The sequence below is a fragment of the Podarcis melisellensis genome, assembly GCF_964234715.1.
Source record: "Podarcis melisellensis genome assembly, chromosome: 1".
Taxonomy (NCBI): Eukaryota; Metazoa; Chordata; class Lepidosauria; order Squamata; family Lacertidae; genus Podarcis; species Podarcis melisellensis.
Genome location: NC_138528.1, coordinates 27,100,950 through 27,115,464, shown reverse-complemented (window position 1 = coordinate 27,115,464; position 14,515 = coordinate 27,100,950). Strand labels below are relative to the sequence as shown.

Genomic DNA, 14,515 nt, shown 5'->3' with positions numbered 1-14,515 from the left:
TTGGACTAATGGTCAGGGGTCCCTTTATCTTTACCTGTTGTGTGTTAGAACCAAAACCAAAAAGGTTTACCAGTCCTGAATACTCTGAGCACGTGCAATTCTGCATTTTACATTATCGTACCATTGCACCCACTGTACTGGTATTGACACTGGACCTGTTTGCTATGCCCCCACCCCCCACCTGCTGCCACCCCCACCCCCATCTGCTGCTGTCCGAGTGCTCATTTCAGGGGGACAGGCTATGTGTGGGACGCTGGACTTCAGCCACAAAAGTCCAGCCCTGGCTGTACCACTTCTTGTTGCAGACAAAATTGTTGCAGACAAACTTTCTGCTTGAGAAGAAAACTTTTTCCTGCGCGTGGGGACCACATAGCAGTAAAAAAGAAAGAAAAGAAAATAGATCACCGATTGAGATGGGAGGGTGGGAAAGGATGGGATAGTACCTGGTAGATTTGGCATGGAGGAAGTTGAAAGGGATTTGTCTACTGCCTGTAACATCTTTCTATGCTTTTGCTTATTACACCCTATTTCCTTTTAGGGAGCATCAGGTGAACGTGGTTTTCTGAAGAAACAGCAGGTTCCCTCTATTCTGTTCCCAAGGAAAGGAACTGTGGTCGTGTCTTCGCTCTCTGTGGAGAAGAGCTGCACAGGGCAATGAAGTCGTTTCCACAATAGGCTCAGGAAGATGCTGTGGGTACCAGAGTTCCTTCAGCTCCTGCTCTTGCTGGAAACAGGACTGATAAGTAGAGGTACAGAAATGTGCCCTTCGTCCCTCTGTGACTGCTCGGATTGGGACCGCTTCAAAGTCACCTGCAGAGAGATATATTTCATCCCCAACCTCCCACGGGGCACCAAGACTTTGTGAGTATATGGGACTTATATATGTTTCTCCCACCCCAACCCCCAGTCTATTTCAGGGGCACAGGGGGAGGAGGAAAGAGAAATCACATTGCACATGTAGAATTTCTCACGCAGGGATTCCACTGACAGGACCCATTCATTGAGTCTCACCTAATAGCAGGTGTGAAGCAGCAGCTTTTTTGAATGTGTGGGTGGGTGGGTCTGTGGAGTGCAGCAAAACAGCACGGAGGAAAGGGTCAAGCTCTCTTCCATCATGTCGTGGTCCTGATCTGGTGGCTTTGGGGGAGCAGAGCAATTTGTTATGTGGGACCCATGCCATATTTACTGTGTGATGCTAATGTAGGGTATGGGGTGGTGGCCTCTGTGCAGCGGATAACCGCTGAGTGGAAGGGAATTAGCTATTATCCTGTGCAAATCCCTCCTTAGGTCATCTTAAAAGAATTCTCAGCCATGCTGACAGTCAAGATCTAAACCCAGAAGTGAGTCTGGCTGGGAATGAATATTTTGAGACAGAAGGAGGGTGTTTGCCACAGTGCAGAAGAGCTGAAGAGTCAAGCCCACCATCCCTTCCCTGAATGCGTCCTAAAGTCCATAAACCCCATTATCACAACAAATGTGGGGTTTACGAAAATGATGTCTGCTGGATTTTGCTTGTCAATAGCCAATGAGCAAGAGCACTAAGACATTTTATTCAAGGTTGGCCTGACAAAGCACAAAACGGGAATGGTATTTTATGAAATTGGTGCTAGAGCAGAAGGCTGGGCGTTCAAAGGAGTGGTTTTGTATTTTGGGGCTCAGACCACACTCCTTCCTCATATTCCTAGGCATGGTACTTGAATCCCGGTCTCACCAGTTCACCTTCTGCTATGTGGGTGTTTTGTGACTGGTCGCTCCCATCACAGCAGCCATTTTGTCAACATGCATGCCATCAAGGCAGCCATTTTGTGATGCTGCTCACAGCACTCTCAAAAAACACTTAGGGACCCCTACTTTAAGTTGCCACAAGAAACTAAGGCAATTTTGCAGTACGCTAAACAGAGACCCAGTTCAGATGTAATGAGAAACCATGGTTTATGTGAAAGGCCTGCAGGCAGCCTCAGGCTCACATGCTCCCTCCTTCCCTTTCTTTTCACACAGCAGGAGGGGAGTTAGAAGCTTACATTCATGGTTTGCTACAAAGCACAGTTTGTCATCTTGTCTGAATACCAGAAACTGCAGCTTGTACAAACTAGACCCTGATTTTATATCCTGTTTTGCAAATAAAATAAAACAGTTTCTCATATTCAAACAAAATGGGAATTGTGGCTTGTTGCACACAATGAATGTAATGTTCTTAATCTCAGAGTAACTAGGAGCAAAGCTTTCAGAGTGGCTGCTCCCGTTTTGTGGAAAGCTGTTACTTTTTAGTCTTGATACATGACAGGCACCTGTTATTTCTACATTCCAGAAACAACTGAATACATTTTTCTTTTGAATACATCTTTCTGAATACAATGGTACCTCGGGTTACGAACTTAATTTGTTCCGGAGGTCTGTTCTTAACCCGAAACCGTTCTTAACCTGAGGCATGCTTTCGCTAATGGGGGCTGCCTCTGCGCCCCCGGCGCACGATTTCTGTTCGTATCCTGGGGCAAAGTTCTCAACCTGAGGTACTACTTCCGGGTTAGCAGAGTTTGTAATCCAAAGTGTTTGTAACCTGAAGCGTTTGTAACCCGAGGTATCACTGTACATCTTTCTTTGCAAGATGCAAAGGTCTCTCCCTTAGCTCTTTGTGCTGTTTTTCAACTTACATTTAGTTGGACTTTGGCGCTCTTTCAAAAATTTGTTTTAGATTTTTAATGGTATGTTCGTAAGACTCAAGTGGAAGACAATTTATAAATTAAATAAATCTCTCCCCCCCACCCTTGTTTGCAGACTAGGAAGAAAGGGAGGGAGGAACATGTGAGCCTGAGGTTTGCTTCAGTTTTTGTTTGAAATAACTAGCCATAGTTTGTCATTACGCTAGGGAATTATTAACTTTTTCCAAAGAGGTAAGTGCTTTTTAAAGTTTCTGATAATGATGACCTTCAAATTGGTAATATGATTGATTCCCTGCATTGGGCTGTGTAGTGACCTAAGAGCTGATGGTTACTAAAAAGTATATTTATGTTCTGTTACTTTTAAGTTTGGAACACAGCTTTGTGTTTTCTGAAAGCAAGTGTATGAAGATGTTGATGAACAGGACTAGAAACAGGATCGTGCTTTTACATTACAGTATATACTTAGCTTTTTTATTTTAGCTTTTTTTTGCCGTGGTCTTTCAATTCTGTCATAATGAATCTTTTCTAAAACATTTTAAACAGCTGACCATTCAAGTTCTGCTTATTGTGTCTGCTCAGACTCCAGGGCCTGTGAAGCAGTTTTTTAAGCAACAATAAAGCTTAGGAATGGAGGGAGATGTACTTTACCACTGAAAACTCCAGCACTAATTAGTTTCTTTTTCAAGTTGCTTATAATTGCCCCAGAAAGGGTTGAAGAGTTTGTCTACAGTTTTTTTTATAATCATTCCAGATTAGCCTTCCACTCCCAATGTATTTTTGAGTGATGCATCATGAAAATGATGACAAATTACCCATAAGTGCAGCAGGGATGGAGATGCAAAAATAAATTTATTATTTATATTATGTATTTTGGAAAGTGGTTTGTCTGTCCATCTGCTCTCTGTGGCTTTGGCTGCCTTTCAAGATATCATTGCCAAACTCAGTACAAGGGCTTCCAAGGTAGGGGCAGTGGTCGTTGTCAGTGTTTGAATGCCAGGCACCCTTTTGAATCCCGATGGTGAACTGAAATGTCACTTTGTGGTGACTTTTGCCTGTTTTTTTGGAATAGGTTCGGCCCCTTCTTGAGATATCATTGCCAAACTGTGCACAAGGATTCATGAGGTGGAGGTGACAGTCTTTGTCAACGTTTGGTTGCCAGCTGCCATTTTGAATCGAGATGGCAGACCAAAATTATCTAGCCATTACACTGATTATCACCATCAGCTCTAAGTATATGAAATTCTTTTGTTACTTATTTGAATCTTGTTTAAGTGGATCTGCTGTTATGTTTCACTTAGTACTAGTTTATGCTGAATATGCTGTTCTACTGGATTTACATAGTGTTTGTATTACTGTTGAAAATGGCCAGTTGCAAACCTAATGTTTTGTTGTTGTTTTTAAATAAATTTTTATTGAAGTTTCCACAGATTTTTAACACACCAACCAAGCACAGTAACAAACAAAAAAGACATTATTAAAAAAAAAATACAAACAATAAACACGTATAAATTCAATTTACACTTTCTTATGGCTTACTTTCCGGACTTCCTCATACCTTCCCTTTCTGTATTCTAATTTCTGATAAAGTTATCAGCAAATCCTTCCCTTACTTTTAACTTAATTTCAATGTTATTTATTTTCTTTAAATTATCCCTTACCGCTGTTAAACCTCTTATTTTATAATCCAGCGTCATTTTAACATTCCTTAATTTTACAGTATTTCTTTAAATAGTCCTTGAATTTTTTCCAATCCTCTTCCGCCGTTTCTCTTCCCTGGTTTCGGATTCTGCTCGTCATCTCTGCCAGTCCCATATAGTCTATCACCTTCATCTGCCATTCTTCCACGGTGGGTAGGTCTTGCGTCTTCCAGTACTTTGCGATGAGTATTCTTGCTGCTGTTGTAGCATACATAAAGAATGTTCTATCCTTCTTTAACACCAATTGGCCAACTATGCCCAGGAGGAAGGCCTCTGGTTTCTTAGGGAATGTGTACTTAAGTACCTTTTTCAATTCATTATATATCATTTCCCAGAAAGCCTTAATCCTTGGGCACGTCCACCAAAGGTGAAAGAATGTTCCTTCGGTTTCTTTACATTTCCAGCATTTATTATCGGGCAAATGGTAAATTTTTGCAAGCTTGACTGGGGTCATGTACCACCTATAAATCATTTTCATAATGTTCTCTCTCAGGGCATTACATGCCGTGAATTTCATACCGGTGGTCCATAGCCTTTCCCAGTCAGCAAACAAAATATTATGACCAATGTCCTGTGCCCACTTAATCATTGCAGATTTAACCGTTTCGTCTTGTGTGTTCCATTCCAACAGCAAGCTATACATTCTTGCCAAATTCTTAGTACTGGGTTCTAACAGTTCAGTCTCTAATTTTGATTTTTCCACCTGGAAGCCAATTTTCCTGTCCATTTTAAAAAGTTCCATTATTTGATAGTAATGAAGCCAATCTCTCACTTTCCCTTTTAATTTCTCAAAACTTTGCAATTTCAATCTGCCCCCTTCTTGTTCCAAAATTTCTCCATATCTCGGCCATTTGGCCTCCATATTAAGTTTTTTTGAGGCCTTTGCCTCCATTGGCGACAACCACCTTGGAGTTTTACTTTCCAGTAAATCTTTGTATCTAGTCCAGACATTATATAATGCTTTCCTAACAATATGATTTTTAAAACCTTTATGAGCTTTTACCTTGTCGTACCATAAATATGCATGCCACCCAAAAATATTGTTAAATCCTTCTAAGTCCAAAATGTCAGTGTTCTCAAGAAGTAGCCAGTCTTTCAACCAGCAGAAAGCTGCTGATTCATAATAAAGTTTAAAGTCTGGCAGGGCAAATCCGCCCCGTTCTTTGGTGTCAGTTAAAATCTTAAATTTTATTCTCGGCTTCTTGCCCTGCCAGACAAATTTAGAAATATCCTTCTGCCACTTCTTGAAACAATCCATCTTGTCCAATATTTGCAGCAAACCTAATGTTGCACATTGTGCTTCACAATGTTTGTGTGAGCCTTAGCAAATATCTTATGCCTTTGCATTAAACTCTTCCCAAATTATGTAAGCAATGAGACCTCCAAGGGCATGGGTTCTGCTTTCTTTGGAATGAGATCACCAGAGGCTCACCACAATTTGGTGATATGTGCTTTAAAGGTAAAGGTAAAGGTACCCCTGCCCGTACGGGCCAGTCTTGACAGACTCTGGGGTTGTGCGCCCATCTCACTTAAGAGGCCAGGGGCCAGCGCTGTCCGGAGACACTTCCGGGTCACATGGCCAGTGTGACATCGCTGCTCTGGCGAGCCAGAGCTGCACACGGAAACGCCGTTTACCTTCCCGCTGGTAAGCGGTCCCTATTTATCTACTTGCACCCGGAGGTGCTTTCGAACTGCTAGGTTGGCAGGCGCTGGGACCGAGCAGCGGGAGCGCACCCCGCAGCAGGGATTCGAACCGCCGACCTTTCGATCAGCAAGTCCTAGGCGCTGAGGCTTTAACCCACAGCGCCACCTTATGTGCTTTACTTACACATAAACATGTTAAGCATACTGTGAAAGTCCACTTTAACTCAAATTCACTGCTACCTATTAGGTGTCTAGGCAGGGGCCTCCAACATGGGGCACTTGAAGTTTCTTTAATGTCAGGACGTCATAACTGCTTTTCTCCTGCTGGAATTCTAAATTAAGCTGAGCTGCTGTTTCATGGACTTTTAACACCTAGCATTTGATGCTGAGAAGTGATTTGGCTATGCTACGTAAATATCCGACCATGTTGACTTATGTTAGATAAAACGATGTTTCTTTCAAAATAAAGAGGGACTTAACATAGTTTGAAATTGTTTGTCATTTTATCTTGCTATCGTAAGTGCCAACATAGGTGGTAGCTGTCGTTTAATCTCACAGTTGTTAAATGATTCCGCATGACAAGTCATTTTGGAGTTTAGGAATAGATGTTTGAACCTGTACCCACCCAAACATTCGTTTGGACCATAAATTTTGTCCCCTTTGCAGTGTATCTCAGTGCCACTTCTTCATAACACAACCATTAGCTCCATCTACTTGCCAAGTGGTACCCATTGTGTAGCCATGGTAATGGGTGAATTTGTGTTTGGTTTTTTAAGGCCAGTAAGAGCATTAATCTCTATTATGTACTTTTCTGGAAATCCTATGTCCTTTCAGTCCAGCTGATGATATAGCTGAATAGTTTGCAAACTGATTTTATCTCTGTTGAGATTTTAATTGGTACACTTGTTTATACCTTGTCCTCAGACAGGATCAAGGGTTTCATTTTGTTAAAGTTAAAGCAATTACAGCTTCCATTGCAACAAACAGGAAACAAACAGGTTGGGGTGCAGCTGTGAAGTACCGATATGCAATCAGAAAGGGTCTCATTTGTTGGAATTGGTACTTCCGAGTAGTTATGAATATCTGCGCTAGTGATGCTACCATAAAGCTCTTTGGCAGCCAGTCATTGAATGAGGAATTAGAGGCAAATGAAGTAGAAATACCTTCCTCAACATCTGAAAACAGAGCTTAGGTTTAGCTTATCTTACATAAAATTACACAGAGCTTCATTTAAGCTGGGTCAGGATGACTTTTGAAAGCACTGTTTTCAGCTACGGTTGGATCTCAGCCATGTGCTCTCTTGTATGGCTGACTGCATAGGTGGCCTCAAAATCCATCTAGTTATGATCCTAATTATTTTTTTGCTTTTCTTAGCCTTTATAAGGCTTTTTTGCCCCCTTCTGAAATTAATCATCATCATCATAAATGCCCAGAGCTTTGCCTACACATACTGGGAAAAACGTTTACAACTAAATAGCAGGATTACTTTGGGATGTTTTGTGAGCCCCTCTACAAGTAACTCAGGTGTGGGAGAAGAGTCACGTTGAATCCTTATAAGCCTTGGGTGTCCTGCAATAGGGAGGCAGTGAGGTGCAGTGGTTAAGAGCATTGGACCAGGACATGGTAGGCCTGGGTTCAAATGTCCACTCGCCCATGAAGCTCATTGGGTAAACCTGGGTTAGGAACGATCTCCTGGCTTTGCCTATCTCAAAGGGTTGCTGTGAGAATAAAATGTAAGGACCACATATTTCACCCAGAGCTCATTTGAGGAAAGGTGGGAAATGTACAACAGTAAAATTCTAATATATTTTTATTTTTTTAAAAAAACTTTTTCCTTAATTAATCAGAAACATAATTCAATAACATGTAAGAAATAAGGTAAAAGAAAAAAGAGAACCAAATAAAAATTAAAATATAAACTCACCCAAAAAACCAAACACAATTCTATTATTGATGTGTCAGCTGGATAAAGATGGAATACAGGCAGTGACCATTTTAGGCGTGTTCCAACTGATGTACTACCATCAACACACAGGTCCTTTTGGATCCGGAAGAAGGAAGAGAGGGGGTGGGGCAGGGGCATAATGGGGCGGGGTGAGTTTATGCGTGCTCCACTGACACACGCTTTGACCTGCAATATAACCCTCACAAAAATTCCCAATGGGGAATTTCCTATGCTTATTTGAGTCCTCTTGCACCAGTTGGAGAGAAACCAACAATGGGGGGGGGTCCTTTTTGCCCTTGCATGATCAGAGGCCTTGACTAATAGAGCACAACAAACAGTTACTGCCACCAGTGTCCCACTGTATCTCTTTACATGGGATGGACAAGTGACTGCAGTATTTACTATGTGAGGAACTCTCACATACTACAACGGGTGATTTCAAATGTGGATGTCAAGGACAATACCGATGGTGTAATGAGGCTGAGGCATGAGAACTTGAGAGCTTCAAATGGAATAATTGGACCATACACCAATAATAATAATACCACATTTGCAAACAGATGTGGAAATGTGGAGAACTGAATGTAAAACAGGAAAAATGAGGAATAGGGAGAAACCAAAATTGGTAGATCTGCATATGCCATTCCTGCCCTCCTTCCTCCCACAATGGGGAACGTGTGAGGGGGATATTCAAACAGCTTCAGTAATCTTTCCAAAATGTATTGAAACCAAGATTTGTTTTCTCCTGTTCTAGAAGCTTGTTTTCTCCTGCTCTGGAGAGTAGGACCCAAACCAAGGGATTCAAATTACAAGAAAGGACATTCCGACTAAACATTGGGATGAGCTTTTTGACACTAAGAGCTGTCCGACAGTGAAACAGAGTCACTCAGGAGGCTGTGGGCTCTTGTTCCTTGGAGGTTTTTAAGCAGAGGTTGGGTGGTCATCTGTCATGGATGCTTTAGCTGAGATTCCTGCATTGCACGGGGTCAGACTCAATGACTCTACATTTCTATGATTATTCCCCCCCTTCATTTATTTGGATCTAAATCTAGGTCTCTCTCCCTCCACCCTTAGTTACACTTCACAATGTGTAACTAAGAAACTGGAGCAAAATAAACCTCTTGTTGTTCTGCACAAGGTCATGGTAGGTGCTTGGGAGATCAGCAGACTGTGAACACTGCAATATTTTCTCAGAAGTTATGTGTGAGCACCTGTGTGGAGCTTTCTGATGAAACACACACACACACACGTACGTGATTTGATACAAGACATGGTGAAGGGCTGTATTTACAAGAGTTTTGTGTGCAGAAGGTCCCGTCTTCAGACCCCTGTTCAAAACTCTGGAAAGCTGCTATCATTAAGCATAGACAATATTATTATGAGGCAGATGGACTCAATGCGTCTCTCTCCAGGATCCATTCCCGAACTTTGTCCGGGCTCCACAGTTTGAGGATATTAAACTCCGGTAGGGTGTATCTAACCAGGATCTCAGATAGGTTTTGACGCCAAGTGGTGTTCTTTTGAAGAGATACAAAGGCTTGTTTGGCTAATAAGGTGTTTGAGGTATTTGCAAGGTTGATGTAAAATCGTAGAAATCTTAAATGGGCCCTGGCAGACACAGAGGGTAAACCAACCTCCACCCTCAAGAAAGCTGCTGGGGTTCCTTGAGGAAGGCCTAGAATCCTCCTGAGATAATAATTTTGCAAAATTTCAAGCCGTTCCAACAGCCTCTGGTTCCCCCCCCAGAGTTCTATCCCATATAACATTTGGGGAATAGCTTTCCCAACAAAAGCTCTTAATGCTGGGATCACCAATTGTCCTCCCCGGGTATGAAAGAAACTAAGCAGGACACCAATTGTTCTTCGTGTTAGGATGGTTACAGCCTTAAAGTGGGCTAGCCAACTAGATGTAGCCTGGAATGTGACACCCAGATATTTAAAAAAAGGGCACTGTTCAATCACATTATCATCTAAAGACCATCTAAAGGTGTGGCGAGCTCTAGTGAACACCACAATTTTTGTTTTGTCATAGTTTATCTTTAGCGAGTTATGGGAACAGTAGGCTGCGATCCCCTCCAGCATGCTGCGTAGGCCTCTTCGGGTGAGTGCCATTAAAGCCATGTCATCGGCATATAGCAACATATTCAGACGTTTACCCTCAAGGGCTGGAGCCGATGACTTGTACTTGATGGACTCAATGCAAAGAAGCTTTCTATGTTTCATCTATGCTGGGACCTGAGTTTCATAGAGGCCTGTCACCTCCTTTCCCACACTAGAGGTGAATGAAAGACAGGTACAGCTTTTCCCCATTTTCTTCTGTATCTTCTTCTCAGTTCACTTATGAGTTTGGGGCCGCAAGTTGAGGAGGGTGCCAAGCTGCGCTCAGTGGCTGTTCTCTCCCCCGCTTCAGTTTATACTGTCCTCATTGAGCTGTGGTGGTAAAAAGCAGTTGCCTGCAACCTTTCTTTGCAAGGTTCTACAGGTTGTCTGGTTACTAACTGCAAAAAAGTGATCTTCAACTTGCTTTGAAGTACATTTCTTTTTCAGTTTCTGCTTTGATGTCATTTATGCTAAGTAAGAATCAGCAGAGCGCAGCTTTACTTTGAGGCAACATTACTTTGAATACTATAAACCAACGGTGTAGCTAGCTGCTCGGGCACCCGGAGCGGTGCACATGCCGTGCACCCAGGGTTGGGGTGAGCTGCCCAGGGGGGTGATCGGAGCAGCGATCCCCACCCAGGGGGGATTTGTCACCCCCCTCACAGATGGCACCCGGGGTGGACCACACCCACTAACCCCCTTTCTCCGCCACTGCTATAAACACTACTATATAAATGACATAAAATGTGAGAGGTCAGCCGGGATACATGTTTTATCGATAGCTTTTCTTTGTTGTTTTTAAAAGATAAAAATGGACGTTCTGAAATATAGAATGCATACCCAAAGCTAAAAGCTGCTACGAAACAAAACACTAATTAAAAGTACAGTGGTACCTTGCTTTGCAACCGCTTTGGGTTACAACCGTTTTGGATTACAACCACGTCAATCCCAGAAGTGCATATCCCTTTTTTTTTTACAGCCCCGTTGGGGGGGGGGAGGCCCCTTTGGCAAAAGCGCACCTTGGGTTACAACGCGTTTTGGTTTACAACCGGACCTCTGGAACGGATTCTGGTTGTAAACCAAGGTACCACCGTACATTTAAAGGAAGCCTTGATTACATGGGAGAGACATGGGTGCTAGACCAAAATGTTCCTCTTTAACCAGGCCTTTGGCTGATTGACATCCGATGCCCTTTTAAATGTGTTGTGGAAGGGAGAATTACTGTGTTTTCTTTGTTCTTATTTTGTATTTTTGTATTTTGCATTTTTATGTTGTGAACAGCCTTCAGATCTATGGGTATAGGGCAGTATACAAATTCAAAGAATAAATAATTAAAACAATACAATATATGGTGATATTGCCCCTTTAAGACTGCACCACTATTCTTGTAGCTGAGGAGAGAGTGTTAGAGCTCAAGGGGTAGAGTATGCAGTCCCCTGCCTCAGTTCCTGCACATGCAATTGGTCACTAGGGGTGGGCGAATGCTACTTAAGATTTCCGGGCAAGGTGCCGCTGGAGAGTAATCCTGTGTAGCATTTAACCATAGGAAAAGGCATAGGAATGGTGTGAGACTGGCCAGACCTTAAAGGAGGAATCTATCCTTCCTGAGCAGTGGAGAAGGCCAGCAGCAAGCCACAACCAGAAGACCTATGAGACTGAGCCCCAGGAAGAGATGGTACTCAGGAGAAGTGCCACACTGGATCCCTATTTCCTTATCCCCATGTAAGGCAAAAAGTGGTGCACATCTCTCATTCTGCTTGATCCCTGGGCAAGTAGGAGCTGCAGGCAAGAATTAGTAGTTGTGCATGCAATAATTCTCAGCTTTTGACATTTATGTGTGGGAGAGCAGAGCTTTCCAAACCAGTATCGCGACATGTGAGTGTGTCAGCTGCATTGTATAGGTGTGTCGCACGAATGCTCCCCGTGCCTCTACCGGGACTGGAAAGGAGTAAGTTTAACTGGACTACTGTGTCGCAAATGCTGTATGTCTGAAAGTGCACCACCAACATGAAAAATTTGGAAAGTACTGTTGCAGAGCGTAGCAGCCGGGTCCCCAACATCACACCTGCACCAAGCCCCATAAGTCCTCTGGGTGGTCCTGCAAAACTCACTGTGGGTGTGGGAGAGGTGCTGAAGGTACTTCTTCCCCAGGGTGCTATTTAGGCTAGAGCCAGCCCTGGTCCCACTTCTGCTATAGAGTTGAAAAATACTGTGTCACTGAGAACCAGCTGAAAGCCAATGGAGCCCTGTTGGAAATAGAGGTGGCAACTAGGGTTGCCATATTTCAAAAAGTAAAAACTAGCACACCCCAAAAGTGTTGAGGCTTTTTTTTTTTAAGGAAACCCCAAAAATTGGACGTATGGCATTCTTAGTGACAACCTTACTGCAAACAGATGTCATGAATTAAAGGTTTCAGGGCCAGCCAATTTAAACTGAGCAAGAAGCAGCCAGTCCAACCTTTTGCCAATTTGGTTGTGAACTAAAAACAAAAATGCTGATTCTAAAAAAACAAACAGAGGAATGTGGCCAGGTATTCTCCCCCAGTGCTAATTTTCAAATATGACCCGTTTTGAAATTCATTCCATTATATCTTGTTCATTCAACTTGCATTTTTCCCATAAAATGGCCTTTGTAAAACATAACAGTGTATGAAAAATAAAAGCCAAGGAAATTACACCATTAAATCAGATTTAAGTGCAACGAAAGAGGGCAACCCCGATATTTTGCCAGAATTATGTGAGGAATTGTGCCAAGTCAGAGTGGCTATGCAAAGAAGGTTAATATAGTTTGGTTTATTTCTCACAGGCTGAAAAAGAGGTCACGGATCAAGAGAATGTTGGATTTGTGGGATGTGTTGGTTTTTTAACCCTATGTAATTCACTCTGTGAAGCTGTTGGTTGAAGAGGCGTGGGGGGGGGGGAGAATTCGTCTAAATAAAGAAACTTCAAAAGCTGAAAAATCACTGACATCTTCAGAGGGAGGGAGTGGGACTCCAATGCTCAGATGCATGGCTTGTATCCACCAGGAGTTATTTGTTCAGTTTTGTGGGGTGTGTTTTATGGAACTCCCCTCTAATTGAAGTTGGATTGGCCCCTTCCTATTTTAAAAAAATAATAATTCGAGCAAGCATTTTAATTAAAGTCTGATTTTATAGTTTTAACCTATTTCTACTGTATTCTTGTACACACCACTTAATGATTATTGTAGTTAAGCAATATATAAATTGCTTAAATAAATAAAATGCTGGGGCCATATAAAATTGGAGAATACAACACCGATCTTGCTCTGTTTGCATTGGCTGCCCAATTGTTTCTGGACTCGAGACGAAGTGCTGGCATTGATCTTTCAGAAGCCTAATAAGGACCAGATCATCTCAGAAACTGCCTTCTCCCAGATGACCCTGCCCAGCCTTTTATGACTGGCCTCGGAAGCCAGGTTTTTTGTTCCATAATACCATGAGATCAGCCAGGCAGGTAGGTGGGCAGACATAGCTATAATGCCCACAGTAGGACTTTGTGGACAGCTCGAGATGCTGTCTTTAGAGTGCCTGAGAGTATTGCAATGTTCTTTTTAAAAAAAAAAAGTTAACAGAAGAAGAAGAAAAGTTTGGATTTGATATCCCGCTTTATCACTACCTTAAGGAGTCTCAAAGCGGCTAACAATCTCCTTTCCCTTCCTTTTCATTTATTTATTTTTGAAGTCATCGTGCAGTTCTTAGGTGCTCTGTAGGCAGCCTCCCTGGCTGCCCCCACTTTGGGCATTCTTCCATAGACACTCTAGGAAGCACAGGAAAGCCACAGAGGTGCCTGAGGGTGGCATAAATCTATGCTTGAAATCGTGTTTGTTTGTTTTTAAGCACACCTTGTAATTTTATTCAGGTAATGACAAAATGACAAATCTTCCTTCCACACCTGAAAACAACTGAAAAATACCCCCTGCTTTCATTGAGGATGGGAAAGGATTTGCACAACGGTACAGTGGTACCTTGGGTTACAGACGCTTCAGGTTACAGACTCCGCTAACCCAGAAATAGTACCTCAGGTTAAGAACTTTGTTTCAGAATGAGAACAGAACTCGTGCTCTGGCAACAAGAGGCCCCATTAGCTAAAGTGGTGCTTCAGGTTAAGAACAGTTTCAGGTTAAGAACGATCCTCCGGAACGAATTACCGTATTTTTCGCTCTATAACACGCACCCGACCATAACACGCACGTAGTTTTTAGAGGAGGAAAATCCGTAGGCATGCCACCCGTAGGCATTCCCTCCATAACACGCACAGACATTTCCCCTTACTTTCTAGGAGGAAAAAAGTGAGTGTTATGGTGCAAAAAATACGGTAAGTTCTTAACCCGAGGTACCACTGTAGAAGGAAGGTACGGATCCCTTTTTACTGTGCTACTGAATCTAGACAGTAGATGGCAGCAGGCTTCTGAATCTGCTGCAAAAGCAGCAGTGTACTTTATATGTGATCA

General features: G+C 42.6%; 1 protein-coding gene across 1 annotated transcript in view; it reads left to right on the top strand.

Moving 5' to 3' along the window:
- Positions 1 to 14,515, top strand: part of TSHR (thyroid stimulating hormone receptor) — a 51,144-nt gene that overhangs the window by 2,829 nt on the left and 33,800 nt on the right. The window contains exon 2 of the mRNA XM_081916472.1: positions 539 to 861. Within this exon, the coding sequence (XP_081772598.1) occupies positions 686 to 861 (176 nt within the window). The 5' untranslated portion in view covers positions 539 to 685. The remainder of the gene's footprint in view (positions 1 to 538; positions 862 to 14,515) is intronic.